We start from the raw sequence: 19,127 nt of genomic DNA, 5'->3' as shown, positions 1-19,127 counted from the left end.
CTATTTTTACTCTTTTATCTTTACTTTGTTTTTAATTTTCAGAATAACAAGCTCGGTCGAGTTCAGCATACTCGATAAATATTCAAACTTGTTTTTCTCAAAAAAACAAATTTTTATATAAACAATTTTTATTTTATATCTCTTTGACTTAGTTTTTCACGTAGAGTCTCATTCCTTGTTCGTTTGTATCACTAATTACAGTACACCTCGTATGTTCTCTTTACTCTTACATTTGGCTATGTCAGTCATAATTATGCGATGATTCAACAAGATGGAAGTATCTAATTCTATAATATAAAGAACTAATTAAAATCCTACAAGCGATATTTACATTGTTGTTAAATCAATTAGATAAAATCTAATAAGAACTTAAATCAGAGAGAAAAAAAAAAAAGTTGATTTATGAGATATATCGCATTCTAGATGGGGGAGGCGGGGGAGATGTAAATCTTCTAATTCGTAATTGTAATATACAAATTATTTTCCTTAAAATTATTAGCTTAGAAAAAGACAGTCTATGTTTGGGGTTGCGTGTTTATCTGAATCGTACGCAAACGTAACTATGTTATTTTTTTTCTCTTCTCTTTTTGGTTGTTCTATGTTTATCCTGATTTTTTTTAATCTCTCCCATACAACTTAATCGCTACGTAGGCACGTCAGTCTCATACGATCCCTTTCGAACTCTAAACTGGTATCAAAAAATATATATGTGTAATACCCTAAATCGAAAGTTCAACCATTTACAAAAATATGAAATGTGTGTGTGTGTGTGTGTGTGTGTGAGAGGTGGGCGTAGGGATGGGGTTAATGTATGCAGTTGAGAATTTACATCTGCGTAACATTTACACAGTGTAAACGTTTGTTTTAACTCTATTTTTTCGTTGTCTCATTTTCTCCTGCTCCTTCTTCTTCTTCTTCTCTTCCTCTTCTTCTTCTTCTTCTTCTTCTTCCTTCTTTTCTTCTTGAACCATCGCGATCATCAACCCTGACTCTACTCGCCGGCACCTTTAGTGCCTGCAATTCATGTACGTGACCGTTTCGCCGTTTACGACGCGAACGTAACGAGTACAGGCTCGGACGAAAACTGCAGGTAAGTGGTCGCCTGTAGAAAAAAAAAAAAAAAATAAAGAAAAAATAAAAGAAAAGTCCAATTACATTCGTAAATCGGAGGGAGCTTGGGAGAAGTGGTTTGATGTTTTTTGTATAAAGAAAAGAAGAGAGGAAGTTTATAAAAAGAAAAAAGGAGAAAGAAAGAGAAAAGAAAGAAGGAAAGAAAGAAAGAAAAAGGAAATGCATGTTTCGAACGAGCAGAGAACACGAAAACTTATGTACATATATATGTATGTATATGCGTGTATTCGTGTAGGTATGCGTATTACATTATACATACATAATATGTATATGCACGACATGCAGAAGAAAAAACGATCGAAACGATTTTTGTTTTTTATTCTTTCGATCGATATCCACAAACGAAAGAGGGAGAAAAATGAATCAGTATAATCGACTAACTATATAAGTTGTTATTGGCACACGTCGTTAATTATTATCGGATTAAAAAAATCTTGCTAGCAACAAAAAAAAACAAAAAAAAAAATAGGAAAGAAAAGAAACGAAACAAAACCAAGAGAAAAATAAATAGAAAAAGAAAAAAAAAGAAAAAAATTAAATTAAAGAAATGCAGGAGTTAGTACTGTTAGGTCACACACTCACATGCCTTCTGATCGTCGTTGCCGTCCGGGCAAGACGGCTCCTGAATGTAAAGGGCCGGTTTGAGCGGTTTACCGTCCTGATCTTCCACCTGAATTACCAGACCGTGATTGCTAAAGTTACCATGTGAATTTCTTGGGTTTACTCTCCAAAATTTGAGCCCTTGTCGTACGTCTAAGGCCAAATGAGTACCTACGTTTGTTAATGGAGTCACCACGGAATCCATCAAACGTTTCCTTGCTACTAAAAATAATTTTAATAATTAATTTAATAATGTTCAGAGGGAGAGTGTTCGAGAGATGGATATTATTTGAAATTTGTTTTTCTTATTTTTTTTTTATGTAATATAAAGGAAAATAATATGGGGGTAGGTTTATTACCTCGATGTTTTCTCAAGGATTTCGTGTAATGATAGACCGATATTCTGATCCTCTTCTCATCCTCATCTATTGATTCGTTCACGTTGCTATCACTCGTTGACGACAACGTAGAATTGTCCTGCGGCAACTTGTAGATCCTCAATTTCGCAGCGATCACGTGCTCCCCCCACGTCAGATTCAATCGAAAGTGCATGTTCATCAAGAACGGGTCCGACCAAGCTTCCTGATCCGTATTACGCGGCAATTGACCTGTAACGCGTTAACGAATTTCCCTATTAGTTTGACCGAAATGTATATATTTATCCTCTTGGTTTCCGAGACGATCAGATCAACGATTAGATTACTCACAAGTAGGCGAGAACATCGTCAGTTTTTCACGTTGAACCTTATTCGCGTTCGAACTTAAATTGAATCTTCCGGTTAGTGCCAATACTCTTGATTTAATATCTTCGATCGCTTTCTGTCCTTGACTGTAAAAATAAATTTTATCGTTAATTTTAATTTGCATTTTAATAATATGAGAGGATGAGATCGAACAAAAATAATATGCCATGCCAAAACGATTTTATTAACAGTAACAGCATCAGAACAATAAGATTCAATGTAGGATAAAAAAACTCGTTAAAATTTGAAACAAAATCAAATGTGACATAAATTAATATAAACTTCTTGTTTAATCTACACAAAATATTTCTCATTTATTCCGAATTATCCTGTATATATAACTTAAATGTTCAGTCATTGCTGACAATTCGATAAAAGCATCATTCATTATCGAAGTATTATCAATTCTCAATATTGATTAAAGATTACATCGATAAACATTTTCCTTTACTAAAACTCAATAAAAAATATCTATCGATTAGTATCACGAGAGAGAAGAATATCTATCGAAAGATACTGATGATTTAATTCTTGTCTCTCAATTAATTAATTTAAAAAAAAACAAAAAAGAAAACATTCCAACACACAAGAACAAGATTCGATGATAAGGATTCCTCTCAACTAAGATCAAATAAAAATAATACATTTCAATTGGTATCACAAGATACAAACGAGAAGAAACTCTACTATCATCAATTAATTAATTAACAAAAAGAAGAAAAAAAAGAAAACAAAATACACGGACACGCTCATACGTAAGGTAAAAAAAAAATAATTCCTTGAGGTCCCGTATTACGAATAATAATACCCATCCCCTCCTATAGATGATTTTCGAGGTCCGATTATGAAATAGCAATTATGTGCACGCCGAGCTACGAAAATCTTCACCTCGAGACTATTTACGAGGACTTCCGTGTGCTATGACGGCAGGCAAGCAAGCAAGCAGGCAAGCAAGCAAGCAAGCAAGCAAGCAGGCAAGCAAGCAGGCAAGCAAGCAAGCAGACAAGCAAGCAGGCAAACAGGCAACGATGGTCAGTGACCTAGAAAGAGGCTACAGGCTATGGGTCCGAGTCATTTATTATACGCTCTAGACAGCGGCTAGACGGACAGTGAAGATATCGGCACCCCGATCGGTTTTCTCTTTCTCTCTTTCTCTCTGTCTCTCTGTCTGTCTTTTTTCTCTTACTCCTTTCTCTTTGAAACGTCTCTTGAGGTATACACGTGCCTATATATATGTATATAGTAAGCGTGTTCTACAAGCGCCTGGTGTTTCTGTATTAACGCTTCAACGTAACACACGAATGCAGTCGTTCCGAGGCCGCGCCTCGAATCTCCAAGGAGTCTCAGGACTCGTCTCGATTTGCATTCCACGTTCTTCTTCTTCTTCTTCTTCTTCTTCTTCTTCTACTTCGTCTTCTTCTTCTTCTTATTCCTCTTATTCCTCCTCTTATAGAAATTTCCTTTAGATTTTTGACTTTTACAAAATAATTCAGCTATTATTATTGCGATAGTTTTAAACGAGTTACGTTCAACGAGTTCAACGTGACTCATCATCGTTGTATCCTTCTCTGCATATACTTGTCTTAGTTTCTTTTTTGTTTTCTCTTTTTATTACTCCTTTTTTTTTTACGAGCTCCGTAGGAAGAGAGACAGATTTTTATCTTTATTATGTGCTATGTGTGAAAAAGAAATAAATTACGAAGAAGAAGAAGAAGAAGAAGATGAAGAAGATGGAGAAGACTGGTAGCTCCTCGGCATGTGTTTCCTTTTTTTTTTTTACAAGCATCTTTCTCCCGAGATAAGATTGCTACGAGAGAGAGAGTGAAAGAGTATATTTAATAGGTGTGTATATGGGGTGCACACAGAGACAGGTATTTAGAAATGTAAAGAGGAAACATTACGATCGTCGTTTCTAAGGGTTAAACTCGAGCCGATGCCGCGTCAACGACCTCCACCCGCGTGAAACAAGAATTTTCTTTCACGGTGAAAGTGAGAGATCCAAAAATCTTAAGTGTTTCATTTGGAAATAACGAAAGTGTTGTTCGACTTGTAGTTTTTATTCTATTTTTTCTCCTCCTTCTTCTTCTTCTTCTAATGTTTCCTTTTCTATTTTCAAAATTTTAGATCTACCACAAAGTACTATAATATCATCTTCTTTTATCAACCCATAACATCTGTATATATTTATACTGTTTTTTCAGTATTCAATGAGATTCGGTCTATTTTTGAAAACGTATAAATTATTTAATTTTAATTCGAAAACAAAACAGATTGATTCGGTATACCTAATATAAAAAGAAAACAGAAGAAGGGGGGTGTGGAAGAAATAACGCGCGTGTACGCGAGAGAGTAGAAGAATGGAAAGGATTCTATAATCGTAATCGGGTTGAACCGAAGGAGGAACAAAAAGAAAAGAAAAGAAAAGAAAAGAAAAAAAGGATTGCAAGAAATGTTAGGACGAAATGTTGGCTATCTCTTAGGTTTGATTCTAGGCATGCCCGTTGATCTAGCCGTGTCCAAGTCACGCATTCTACGCCGTCTCGTTGCGTACGTGCCTCGTCTGACTGCCGTCTGGTCTGGGAAAGAGGACTCGCGAATAGAGTCAGTCTGGAGGCCGTCGTCGAACATGAGAACGGATCCGGTATGATTACGAAGATACCGTAATTTCTATCTTTTTTCTTGTCTTCTATTAGAAGAGATCCAAATTAAAAACATAGAAAGTTGATATAAAAAAAAGAAAAAGTATGTACATATAAGAAGAAAATTATTAAAAACTCGACGAATACAAAAGTAAAACGAAACAAAGTTCGTTGAAGTAAGGTAGGTAGGTAGGTAGGTAGCTGCTCACTTGAAGGCAACTTGAAAATCAGGAGCACACTCTGGGTAAAAGTAAAAGGTGGAAGAAGAAGAAGAAGAAGAAGAAGAAGAAGAAGAACGAACGAACGAAATGAGTATTGGAACGAGTTATGATAGGTGGTGGTGCATCGAGAAAAGAAAGAAAAGTAAAAAAAGGAATGAACAAGGAAAAGAAATCAAAAAAGGAAAAAGAAGAAAAGGAAGAAGATGCAGCATGCATCTCGTTCGTTGACGAGGGTTGGATGAAGTCACTCGAAACTTCCTTCTTTATCATTCTCTCTCTCTCTCTCTCTCTTTTTCTCTATCTATCTCTCTTTTACTCTTTCATCTGCGTCTGCGTTCACGTAGGAAGAGAGACGCATAGACAAGGTCAGCGCATTAAATTGAAATGTGTTACATAACGTCGTAAGAGAACAGCCTAACTGCAGTCCGACTAGACACTCGGTTATTACGAGGGTGCTCAACTCGGCTGGGTAGACTGCGTTTAAGTATGCAAACGACGGTTCTCGATTACTATTATGACTGTCGCGAAAAAGAACAGACGCATAAATCGTAGCCTGAGACGTTAGTCCACCCTCCCCCTCCCAGCCACCCGCCCTCTCTCTCTAACCCACCCACTTTCTTTCTTTCTTTCTTTCTTCCTTTCTTCCTTTCTTTCTCTCTTTCTTTCTCTCTTTCTTTCTTCCTCGAGAAATTCTCGCACCGTTGCGTTGTATTATGCATGCGTGTTTCTTTCGTAAGAAATCGTATCTGTCATTTTTTTCTTTCTTAGAACAATCATTGACAGCCGATGATAATTGGTCTTGATTGTTTTACCTCGAATAAAATCAAACGTTTTGAATTCTATTTATGTATACATGTAGTATGTATTTATGTGTGTAGGTACGTACGTTAGTTTCTACGCACGCGTCTTCTCTCTCCGATTGACACTAGTCATTGGGTATTACAATCCCAATGGTGATTGTTTCTTCCGAACAAAATTATCTTCAATTACTTACAACGAAATAATAATGACTAATGTTTGAATAAAAAAAAAAAAAAAAAAGAAAAAGAAAAACAAACTCTTCTCATAACACGATCCACGCGTTATATTACGCATGGGAGAAAAGAGTTGAAAAGTTGAAAGATAAAAAGATGATAGAGAGAGGATGAACTTTGTTTCCTATTCATTTCAAAATAGATAACTCCTAGGCAATTACAAAATCAAGATGGATGAGATGGATGAGAAATTTTCTTCAATCTAAGATAGAAAATATTTGTTTTGCGTGGTAAGTCGTATTTTGATTGGAAGAATTTTGATAAATTTGAAAAATGATTGAAATAATTTGAATGAACCAATCCTAACGTATCATTTGCATTATTCAAAATTCAGTGTTTCTTTAGGACGATCTTTGGAACTTCTTTGATCCAAATCATGGTCAATGAAATGCAGATCATGTTTAGAAATGTTCCTATTTCTTGTATATAAAAAACAGAGAGAGAGAGAGAGAGAGAAAGAGGCTACGCCAGTGCCGGCACGAATGCATTTACGCGTCTAGACTTAATAAAATAAAAGAAAGGTCTCTCGCGCTTATCCGACCGCGCGGGAGGAGGTCAGCCAAGAAGAAGGAAGACGATTTAAAAACGCAGCTAGACTCCGGCATAGTCAGGGAAATTCCACCAGGCGTGTTCTTCCTTCCTTTGATAACCTAAATCTTGTTCTCTTGCCCTTCTCCCCTCTATCTCTTAACCCTTTCATCCCTATTTATCAATTCACCCCTTTCTATCGTCGTCTCGATACGAATTATATATAAAAAAAAAAAAGATAATAAATATGTGTGTGTGTGTGTGTGTGTGTGTGTGTGTGTGAGTAGATATTTCGTTGTAATCGTTGCGCGAACACAACGAAAATAACTTCGAACGAAATTATTCGAACGACTTCGAACGAAATTATTCGAACGACTTCGAACGAAACGATTCTGAAGTTAACGCGAAGAAAAAAAATAATTTATTCATTCACCCCTTTCTATCGTCGTCTCGATACGAATTATATAAAAGAAAAAAAAGATAATAAAAATGTGTGTGTGTGTGTGTGTAGATATTTCGTTGTAATCGTTGCGCGAACACAACGAAAATAACTTCGAACGAAACGATTCTGAAGTTAACGCGAAGAAAGAAAATAAAACGAAGTTGAGAAGAAGAAGAAGAAGAAAAAGAAGAAGAGGAAGAAGAAGAAGTCGAAGTACATATGAAATACGCACGCGGACCGATTGAAATTACGAGCAACCGGCTTGAATCGAGTCTTCGAAGTTAATCTTCATTTTTCTTTTTCCTTTTTTTTTCTTCTTCTTCTTCTTTTTTTTGGTCGAACGATTTCGAAAGAGTTTTTTCATTATACGATGTTACGAACACCTGCCTGGTTTTCGTTGCAAGGCTTTTGAGCTTTTTTTTTTTATTTCTTTTTCTTTTCTCTTACGAGACACGTGTCGTCAAAACTTTCTTCCTCGTTCTTGTTTTTTTTTTTTACCGGAATCTATGTCGAATTATTATCGAATTATTGTCACATTTAATCGTGATTATAAAAAAAAAATGGATATATTAAAAAATATTTTCGATATGACTCGTTATAATTTATTTTTATTATATTACGTATTTAATCGTAGATAAAAATCATAAATCGGTTTGAATTGGTCTAACTCTTCGTAGTATTGCTGCTCCCTTTCTAAAATTATTAGAAAATTAAGAGAATGCAAAAGAAAGAAATGAAAGAGGAAGAAAAGATCCAGAAGGAAGGAAGGAAGAAAACGAGATGGTTCCTAAATAGTTTCTTTTCCTTGGTTTTTTTTTTTTTTTTCTTGTTCGTTTTCGTTTTAATTTCTTTTTTTGTTGTTTTCTTTTTTACGTTTCGCCGTTACATTCCATCGAGATATTTTTAAATGACGGGGGCAACGTTTCGAATAGAACGTCGGTCCTCGTAGTCGTTGTCTTCTGTTCTAAACGTCCCGCGGATTCGGTATTGCGCGCGGGCGCTCACGCGGCCTGCCTTCCGATTCGTCGTTTTAACGATCTATCGCGGCGTTTTCTCGTGCACACACGTGCGCGAATAAATATCGCGCGCAGTAAAAGTCTGCCGAGCTTTAGTTGGTAATTGGATCGAAAACGATCGAAATAAACGTCGTTGAACTTTCTTCGCACGAAGAAACACCAAAGTTTATTTCTTTCCTTTTCTTACTTCACACGAAATCTTGCTTATTAAACGAGAAAGAGAGAGAGAGAGAGAGAGAGAGAGAGAGATTAGAATGTTCGTTGATTGATCGAAGAAGAAAATTAAAATGCAAGGAAATCTCTTTTTAGTTTCGGGTTAGAAAATCAGCAAGGCTTGGTAGAATTAAGACACACTCGATAAAAATAACAAAAATAAAAGTACAACGTGTAAAAAGAGTATGAAAGAGAAGGAAAGAGTTAAGGAAAAAAAAAAAAGAAAATTGCACACGATATCCCTTACCAACGCGGCTGATATTTTAGCCTCGATGGAGGCTTACCTGTCGAAGGTTGATGTTAGGTTTCCTCTAAAAGACGAAAAAGCAAACAATTCGTGAATATCAAATGCTCGGAGCTCGCAACATCGTAAAGCGTAGCACGTGATGTGTGAACGAAAAATTATTATTCAAGTGATTTGTGTAGGAAACAAATATCTACGTAATATCATTTACAAGATGAACCAATAATAGTTCTACATAAAAAAAAAAAAAAAGAACAAAAAAGATTCTTATTCGTACGCGCAAAAGTAAAAAACGAATGAAAATATTTCAACGACTTACTCTTTTCGATGAGCTTGAAGCATCTGTTGATAAGACCCAAACGATTGATTGTCCACCGAAGTTGAATTGGTGTTAACCATTATGAGTTTGGTTGCTTCAGAATTGTCGTTTTGATACTCGGCGGTGTCCTTGTCGTTTTCTTTTTCCTTGCAACGCGTTGTATTATGTACATAATAAGAAAGAATTTCGTCATCGTAATTCAACGACGATTCGTTGTCTTCAACGTTCGCGTAATCTGCGAGAGTATTCGCCAACGATGGTATCACTCGATAAACGTCGTCTTCGACCCATTCCAAACCTTCGTATTCGCTGATACGCTTGACCGGCGATTTCGATGCATCCGATACCCCGTCGTTGATTTTTTTGCCCGTAGAATCTTCTCGTTTTAATTCCGGATCGTTGGTGAAGTTATCATCGACGTTGTCACCAGAATTTGTCGATAAATTAACATCTTTCAGGTCGCCGGAATCGTCCGAATGAGTTTCTCGTACTTCCACGTGATAGATCGAATCGAAAGGTTTCGGCTTGTCCGAGGAACTTAACTTTCTTTCGTTGAATTCGCGTAATCGATCATCGATTATACGAGCCTCAGATACCACGGACAAAGAAGTAGAGGAAGAAGGTGATAATGAAGAAGATAAAGAGGAAGGAGAAGGAGGAGGTGGAAGAGGAGGATTGGGGGTAAAATGGGGAAAGGAATTAGCGGTGTTTGTAAATGAATCTTCTTTCGTGTTGGGAAAGTCACGATCGGCCGGCAATTTTCGAATTTTCTTAGATTTTTCCTCGGAACTGGATGAATCGAACTCGGAATCGTCGTAACGTATCTTGAATACCACGTGCGGTTCCATTACCTTGTCAAAACTACGATGAACATCGTCAGACGGGGAATTGTTCGCATCGTCGCTGTTCTTTTCATTCGAAACATCTTCATCGTAATCATTTTTACCAGGAGTCTGTTGAACGTTCAATTCCGCGGGAAGATTTTCGTAATCGAGCACAGCTTGTCGATTGAAGGCATCAAAATCGAAATCCTCGTCGTCGTCGATCGATTGTTCTTCCAATTTTTCCCTTTTCCTCTTATCGAAATGTTTACCCCTCGATTTGTTTTTTTCCAACTTCATCATTTCCATCCGTTTTTTTTCTTCCTCCTGTTTGGCGAGCTCGTTTGTGCGAATCGCTATAATCTCATCCCAAGTATAATTCAAACTTTTCAACAAATTCAGATTGGCGGGGGTAAGATCACCCATGATTATCTTTATTATGGCTTTTTCCAACATTTTCTCAAGCTTATGTTGTTTGAACGGTACGGGAGCTTTGCCTTCTCCGGTTTTCATTATTTCTCTGGCCTTTTCACCGATACCACCCGTTGCTTCATTATCGTTATTCGTATAAAAACGATCGGTCATTTGTTCATTGGAATGATCTTTATTATTACTATTGTTATCGGATATATGACGACGAGTATGATGATGAGGATTTCTATGCGACCAACCACTTACAACGATATTCATCACCAAAAACAAAACGATTACCCACTTCATCTTTTCCAAATATTAACTAAATCTCTTGAATTATTTGCAAAATCTCAAATTAGATAGACGTAGTGTACCTATCTCGTCAACAACTCGGCAATGATTCAAAGAGCATCCTCTCTATTTATAACTTTTTCTCTCTCCTTCTCTCTCTCTCTCTGATTACTCTTAAATTTAGAAGAGTATTCTTAATCGATCTCGATCGAAAGTGTGCGTAAGTGCATGCGCGCGTAGACGAAAAGCGCGGGCGCGCGCGCGCGCGAGCGCGCGTATCGAGAACTTTGTTAGCACCAGGTGAAAGAGTAAAACACTCGTTGTTCTGGTACGCAAACGGTTAGCAAAACTGATGTCGTAGAATAGTAGTAGTAGTAGTAGGTTCACAGGTCGACAATTCGAAGTCGCGTTGATTCTCTATTTTATTTTCACTCTTATTTTTAATTGATTCGTCTCGAACTTTAGCAAAAAGTTTCTGTGTCGCGTGAGAAAAAGAAAAGAACAACCGTAAATAAAAAAGAAAAAAAAGAAAAAAATAGAAGAAGAAAAAAAAAGAACCAAACCCCAATTAAAAAAGGCAAAAAGACTCGCGATGTTCCTACGAGTTAGGGAATATTGCCAAAAAGAGTTTCCTCTTTTTTTTTCGCTCTCTTCCTCTTGTTCCTCTTCTACCTTCCCTTTTCCTATCCTTTTTCTATTTCCTCTGCAGGACGATCTCTTTCTCTCTTTATGTGCGTCGTGTGCACCGGCCGAGCAGTAGGTCTCGACTGAGACGTCGTGCCGCCTTCCTCACGGACATAATTCTGTCTACTCACTAATTCCGAGACAAGCACGAAGCCACGAGAGAGGAGACGGTGCCGGTGTTACTACGATGACTCCTCCTCTCTCACTCTCTCTCTCTCTCTTTCTCTTTCTTTCTGCTTCTCTTTCTCCCCTCTCTTTCACCCAAGTTTTTCTCCCTCTTGCGTTCTCGCCTCCACCCGGTGTCTTCTACGTAGAAGAGAGACCCCTTTCGAACGTGTGTCGTCTCTTCCTCTTCTCCTTCTTCTTCTTCTTCTTCTTCTTCTCCTCCTCCTCCTTCTTCTTCTTCTTCTTTCACCAAAATCTTTCTCCCACTTCTTCCTTTACCTCTTTCTAATTCTTTTTTATTTCGTGAAAAGGATCGAACGTAGACGACAGTAAGGTAACTTCGATTTCGAGTTTCTTCGAATCACTCGAAGCCCCTCCTCCACCTCCTTCTTCTACTCCTTCCGTTTATATCATCGAATTTTCTCATTGAAATTCGATATTTTTACGATCGTTCCTCTTCTTCTTCTTCTTCTTACTTTTTTTTTTTATTTTATTTTATTTTATTTTAAACGATTTAAAGATAGTTCGAGAGAACAAGGGTTGTTATATAAAAGTATTAGAAGAGAACAAAAATGAAAATAGAAGAGAAAAGTATATGTGTAGGTGTGCGTGTGCGTGTGTTTTTTTTTTCGAGAAGCGAAAAGTTGCGTTGGCGTTCGTACAATGATTTCAGGGGCAGCCGACGTACGATTTTATAAGGTGTCTCCCTCTCCGCTTCGTCTAGACGAATCGAAAGATATGATCTTTGAATCATAATGTATCGCTTTTAATAAATGCAGCCTCCGTGTGCGCGCGCGTGAAAATGCCATGCGCGCAAAGCGGCGCGCGCCCGTCCGAGAAACAAAGTGGGTCCTAAAAGAAGAAGAAGATGAAGAAGAAGAAGAAGAAGAAGAAGAAGAAGAAGTAGAAGTGGGGCGAGAGGATGAAGGAAGGGTGGAGATTCAAATAAATCAACCGATTCCCCCATTAATAACGAGATTCTTTACCAAATTCCAATCTATTTTGGAGAATTAATTAATTTCTCTTATTTATTTCCATAATATCAACTCACCGAGAGTTTCTAATCCTCTCGTAATCGTATTCATTTAAATCGATATTATTCCATCGTTGGCACACGTGTGTCGTAGTTTTTGTGTTATTATTCTTGTTGTTCTTTTGAATAATAATAATATGTTTTTCTCGAGTTTAAAATATAAATCCTAAAGATATAGTAACAATTAATTTGCAATTAATATCGAGGAATATTATTATGTTTTTTTTTTTTCTTTTCAACTGGAAAACCTTGAGGATGGAATGATCGTAGTAAAGGATTATTTTTCTCATCTCATATTTCTCATCTTGATTCGCGATGATATACGCACTCGATTACCGAAAAACTTCTTGGAAAGTATGTATTACTTCAAACGTACCTTCTTCTCTTTTGCCCCCCCCCTCAACTCACCATTCCTTTCTCCTTCTTCTCCTTCTTCTTCTTCTTCTTCTTCTTCCTCTTCCTTCTTATTCCCCCAGGTGTCAGTCATAATTTAAACAAGATTCTTCTCGCAGTCGTTGCAAGTTGGAACGGAGAAAGAGAGAGAGAAGAAGAAGAAGAAGAAGAAGAAGAAGAAGACCAAGAGAGAAGAACGTACAAACGAACGCGTACAAACAAACGGTAGGAGAAATTATTTTTAGGATACTAGGAGGACGTTAAATTAGCGTGACGGCGTAAAACGTGAAAATTGGGTTACAGAATTCGGTCCTCCAAAAGTGGTCCGCACCGTCTGGCCGGCCACCTAACGGTCGGCTAATACTAGCCTTTCGAAGGTCCGAACGATTAAAATAAATCCTTCCTCTCGATGTTGATCTTATTCTTTTATTCTTTTTTTTATATTTTTTTGTTATATTTTTCATTCTCTTCCTCTTTTTCATTCTCTTTCTTGTCTGGATATGCCGGAAGTGCGGCGTACCGCGTCTCGAATCCTTTCCAGACGTTTTTCTTTTCTTCCTAGTCATCATCTTTTTTATTTTCTTCTTCTTCTTCTTATTCTTTTACTTTTACAAACTTTGGCATTCTTCTTTATCTCACATTCGAAGAAGGATCGTCGTCGTATCGATCGGAACGTCGTAGTTCTCTAATACCAGAAGAAGAAGAAGAAGAAGAAACGAATTATTCGCCGAGCATGTCAGGGTCGAATTCGTGAGGTGGTAAACAAGTCGATCAGGAACGAGACGACGACGACGACGACGACGACGAGGACGACGAAGACGACGACGACGACGTGTTTCACCACCCTTGTGTCACGTCCAGTTAGTCAAAGTTATCGGTAGCCATCAGACATAGGCGTAGTAGACAAATACATATATTATATCTATCCAAATGAATATTACGCAATGAGAAATTGCGTAATCTGGCAAGAGAAAAAAAAATCTATATAAACTTTCCAAACAGGAACATGGGAATTCCATGAAGTTCAAAAGTATTCTTTTTCTTTTTCTTATTTCTTCTTCTTCTTCTTATTCTTTTTTATATTCGAGCGAAAGAAAGAGTAGGTATATAATAATGGGTCGTCGTTCATCGGTTCTTTCACGGTAGAAGAAGGACGTAGGAAGAACCGTCGTGAGGGTTCTTCTCTCACGAGGAAAGGCGGCGCCAATGGGCACGTGTGTGCTCCGAAGTGCATCCAGTTGCGTTGGATGCGTCGCACGCGCAACACGGAGGATGCGTATGCTTGAGATGAGAGAAACAGCACGAGAGAGAGAGAGAGAGAGATAGATAGAAAGGGAGAGAGAAAAGAACGTGAGGAGGAGGAGGAGGAGGAGGTTGGGAGTAGTAAAGAAAGGGACAAAGAAAGGAAAAAGGAAGGAAGGGATAAAGAGACGGAAGGAGAAGAAGAGACAGGAACGAAAAAGAAAGAAAGAGAGAGTACCTAAGAGTGAGAGCGAGCGACTGAGCGAGAGAGAGAGAGTGAGAGAAGAAAAAAGGGGTAGAGGGGAGGGAATGCAATTTGATCCGAAGCGAGTCCGCCGAATGTCCGCGCGCGGTGCAACGGCTGCTGACGTCAGCACCGAATCCTCCGTCGCGCGAGTCGGACGTACGGACAGACAATCTGGCGTCTAGACGTACCAAAATAAATAACGCACGGGGCCCGTCTCGGCTCGGCTCGGCATCAAATTGTTGTTTGCACTCGTAACAGTCATCGTTCGTCGTCCTTGCCGGGGAGCCCTCTCTCGATGGGGACCTCCACGAAGGTCCTCCTCCACTCACGCAGATCCTCCCCTCCTTTCCTTTTTCATTTTTGTTTTGCTTCTTTTTTTCTCTGCTTTTTTTTATTTTATTTTATTTTATTTTATTTTATTTATTCTCCCACTCGTAACATCCAGTGCTGTGCTGCTTTTGCTTGCTTGGCCCGATCATCATCATCATCATCATCGAAATTTCCCCCCCCTCTCTCTCTCGCTTTCTTTCTCTCTTTTTTTTTGTCTTTTATATCGCAGGTGAGATATACGCCATGTACCGTAGCTAAATGATTATCTTATCCCGGAGAGATAAAAATTTCCTAAACTCCTAAAAAATACCTCCTCCTTTCAAAAGCCGCCCACGCGTCACCCATCCTGTCGAACCTTTCCAATCGGAATTGTAAACGAAGAATATAAAAAAGAGAAAAGGGATTGGGAAAGAGAGAGAGAGAGACGGAGAATTCGAAAAAATAGGAAAAAAAGAAACGAAACGATACCGCGGCGGGGGTAAGAAGGACGAAAAAGACGAGAGGAAAAAAGAAAACGAATGGAAATGGGTGCAATTTGCATTGGAGTCGTCCACCCTCCTACGTTTGTTCGATGCAGACGACAATCGCGATAAGGCCTCCTCGGAATCCGGCAGGAGCCTCTCTCTCTCTCTCTCTTTCTATTTCTTTCTTTTTCTCACCAGAGTCCAGGCCGATCCAAGCAAGCTTCTTGGAATTGGGATTTGAATTTCGAACAGATTGCGCAATCGAAATCGCGCACCCACGCATAGATCCGATCGTTTCTTTCGTTGTTTTCTTTTTTCTTTTTTTTTTTTTTTTCGTTTTTTTTTTCTTCTTTCTTTTATTTATTCGGCTCTTTATTTTTCTGTGGGTGTTTTTTTTTCTTATAGTTTCTTATCTTCTCTCCTCTCTCTCTAAAACTGATCGACGTTCCTTCCTTCCTTCCTTCCTTCTCGACGCGCGATACGCGATCTCTTTTTTTTTTTCATATCATTCTTTCGGCCCACCCTTCCCTATTTTTTTATAGTTCTTCTTTTACATCTTTCAGAATCCTCCTCGACCTCGTCGGAGTTGTTTTTTTTTTGTTTTTTCATCGATACCTAGTTTAGATTCGATCCATTTCTAAAGTTTTAATTTGCATGACCGATTTTCGATCGATTTTGATAGTAGGAACTACTTTTTTATTATTCGACATCAACACGGGGCTAACTCTTCTTACGATTTTTCATCTTATTCTTTTTCGTTTCGTCATTTTATTATTATAATTTCGTACTCTCGTATATGTGTGTGTGTGTAGCTGCGTGCGAGTAAAAAAAAACAGAAGAAACAAAAAGAGGATCGTCCCTTCACCATTTTTCGTGGAAGGAACGAGGAAATTTATGAAAAAAAAAAAAAATGATTTATGAAATTATGTGAACCTTCGACGTCAACCGGTTCGATCAAGCTGCTTAATCAAGGGGTCCTACTGTATACTAAATAATATATTATACATATTAGCCAGTTAACTGTGATGGACGATTATACTCGTCACGAAAAACTTGTAATATTTTATGTTATCGCTTTATTTTTAAGATAAAATGTGGGTACAATCTTTTCAAAAAGTTCACCACAGCTAACTGTGGCGATAATTATGACAGTGGCGTAAGTAAAAAATAATTAGACGCACATACATTTAATGATTTATTTAATAATATCAATAATTTGATTATAAAATAAATCTCAGTTAACGGCTTACCTAGGTTGAATTACTAATTGCTGTCAGATCATTAAAAGTCAAACTACGTGGATACGATTAGTAAAAAGAATAGATGACCCTTTCGGAAAAACAACAAATATTGGATAGACGTAAGAAAGTGTTCGTAGAGAAGTGAACTCGAAACCGTAAAAAGGGAGAGTACGAAAACAAAACGAATATAAAATAAATCATCAAATTATTTGTATAACAATTTTTCTTGACTAATTATTAGACCAATGTCATAATTACCGACGCCGTACCGTGCTGATAATTAATTTTTGTATATTAAAAAAAAAAAGAATAAAAGAAAAGAAATTCGCATAGTTAGAAATTAGAACTTAGAAAATGGTGGTGATGGTTCGTGGATTTGAAAAGGGTGAATCAGATAGTTTCGAAGGGAGATGGAAAGGGATTGGAATCCGATCGGAGTGTCTGAAAGTGGTGTCGCGTGCTACGACGTATGTATTATAAAATAGAGTGACGCTCGTGTTCGACATTCCAACGTAACAAGAGCAAAAAGAAATGAGAGATGAAGAGGAAGGAGCCACATTGTAGCCACGCACACCAATGCTTACATTTATCTACGGTTTCTTCCTATTATACTTATATCTTTTTCAATGAAAATTCGTCTTGATTCTATTTGAAAATAGTCCACAAATAATCTTTTGCGAATAAATCATAATTTTTTTCAATTTCCTTGAAAACTAAACATCGTCCGTTATTCAACAATTAAATCGAGACTTCGAATAAAATTTTATGAAACATTTATAAAGTAAAAAATGATATTTTAAAAAAAATATTTTTTCGTATATTTATTACAATGAAACAATCAAATCAATTTTTGAACCGTTTAAACCTTTCTTCCGTGTTTCAAAGATTTGACGGATTCAGAGAAGCAGTAAAAAAACACGACCCCGTTAATAATATTGAATAGTATGAGAAGATGTTAATATAGAAGTGACTTGAACCCATAAAAAGGGAGAGTAAAAAGATTATACGATTATACGAAATTAATCATAGAATCAAGGTTTTCATTTTTTTTTTATAAGATTTAAAACGTAGATGAATTTTTAATAATGCCATATCAAATGTTGAAAATCACCCGATACAGTCCAGCATCCATTTCCATCCCGTGATAAGATTTTGTTTGCCACCGTGCCAGACGTGCACGTATCAAGATCTTAGAAAAAGAAGAAGAAGAAAAAAAGGGGGGGAAAAAAAAATTCTGAATTAGAAGAGTCGAGTGTGTTATCAGCAGGAAGAAGAGATCGAATCCGATGCTGCGAATAAGTGGATGAAATGGAACGCAGGAAAAGGAGAGATGAAGGCGGAAACGCAAAAAGATGCTCTTCTTCATCGCCTACTGCGCGTTTTAAGAAGATGAAGAATGAGAAGAAGGAAGGAAGGAAGGAAGGCAGGAAGGAAGGAAGAAGCTTTGGTACTCAATTTTCTTTCGCATTCTCGTGTATCCCCAGTAGCTTCTTAGTTGGTGTACCAGATAAGAAGATGAGTTTGGACCGTTGGTTTACGATTTCTACTCGAGCAAGCAGACTTCGTTCGACTCGAATTCGTCTTCTAGAATTTATCAACGTTTGCTTCTGTTGGTTTTTTAGTATATGAAATATAAATAAAAAAGAAATAAGAAAAGGTCAAATTTAAAGACGTAAATATAGATGATTTATAGATCATTAAGAATAGGAGAGAAGAAAAAGAAAAAAAGATAAGATAACGAACGCGTGTCAATTAGACAAAGAATCTTGACAAATCGACGTTCCTTCTTTCGATCGGACATAACGAAACACGTTTGATTGTGAGTGTATCTCGTATTTCGCTATCTTAAACGTGTCTGGCATCTTTCCAGAAACCTAAAGCTGGCTGCCTCCGTCCGTCTAGTCCGTCCAACCTTTTGCTACGTAGAAGTGGAAAATAGAAAATGTCACGTACAAAATTATCAAGGACATAGAATATGGATTTTCCAATGTTGCAGCTAATTATAAAATCACGTTCAAAGAAATGGAAGATCGCGTGGTTCTTATTTCGTAAAAATCATTCCTACGAATTCGATATTTTTTTAATTATATTATCAATAACAATTTAAACAAAAAATTAAACGTTGCTCAGAATTTTATTCGAGTGTTAAATATTCGAAAAATTAAATCTGCATAATTGCGTGATTGAAATGAAAAAAAACAAAAAATTATAATTTATTCTTGGATAACACAGGACGTTGTATGAAACGAATTTTTAGGAGTCAAAATTGTATAACTGCGTGATTTGAAATGAAAAACAACAAATTATAATTTATTCCTGGATAACACAGGACGTTGTATAAAACGAATTTTTAGGAGTCAAAATTATGCATACGTTTGAAGGCACCCATGAATATTTGATACGTCATTTGAAAGACATAAAATAAGAAATATTATCAAATGTTTAATAAATATTTCTATTTACGTTAGATATTGTGTATCTCATTTATAAACATTTTAAACATATAAACGGTCGCATATCGTTTTATACGACGACAGAAAGTTTGAATTTTTTCGTCATATTATATGCGAGCCCGTATTATTGGGGTTCTACTGTATCTATATATTTCTTCTTTCTTTATTTTTGTAAACTTTGAACAGAAGGAAAAATAAAGTAATACGATCGTATGCACT

At 37.0% G+C, this 19,127-nt stretch overlaps 1 protein-coding gene across 4 annotated transcripts; it reads right to left on the bottom strand.

Annotated features, from left to right (window-relative positions):
* Positions 1-582: 582 nt before the first annotated feature.
* LOC122526497 lies at positions 583-12,448 on the bottom strand. Of its 4 annotated transcripts, none has more exons than XM_043649929.1 (6): positions 9,131-12,448; positions 8,852-8,878; positions 2,439-2,560; positions 2,091-2,339; positions 1,718-1,953; positions 583-1,102 (listed from the first exon to the last, which is right to left on the bottom strand). In XM_043649929.1, the coding sequence occupies exons 1-6, from the start codon at positions 10,669-10,671 to the stop codon at positions 1,046-1,048; spliced, it is 2,232 nt and encodes a 743-aa protein (XP_043505864.1). In that variant the 5' UTR covers positions 10,672-12,448; the 3' UTR covers positions 583-1,045. The 4 variants fall into 4 exon arrangements, with proteins under 4 accessions (XP_043505864.1, XP_043505861.1, XP_043505862.1 ...); XM_043649926.1 differs by having other exon boundaries at positions 1,714-1,953; positions 9,131-12,447; XM_043649927.1 differs by having other exon boundaries at positions 1,714-1,950; positions 9,131-12,447.
* Positions 12,449-19,127: the final 6,679 nt, after the last annotated feature.

Source organism: Polistes fuscatus, unplaced genomic scaffold, assembly GCF_010416935.1.
Source record: "Polistes fuscatus isolate 324 unplaced genomic scaffold, CU_Pfus_HIC Scaffold11, whole genome shotgun sequence".
Lineage (NCBI taxonomy): Eukaryota > Metazoa > Arthropoda > Insecta > Hymenoptera > Vespidae > Polistes > Polistes fuscatus.
Note: the sequence above shows the minus strand (reverse complement) of the source record. Positions and strands in the feature narration are given on the sequence as shown.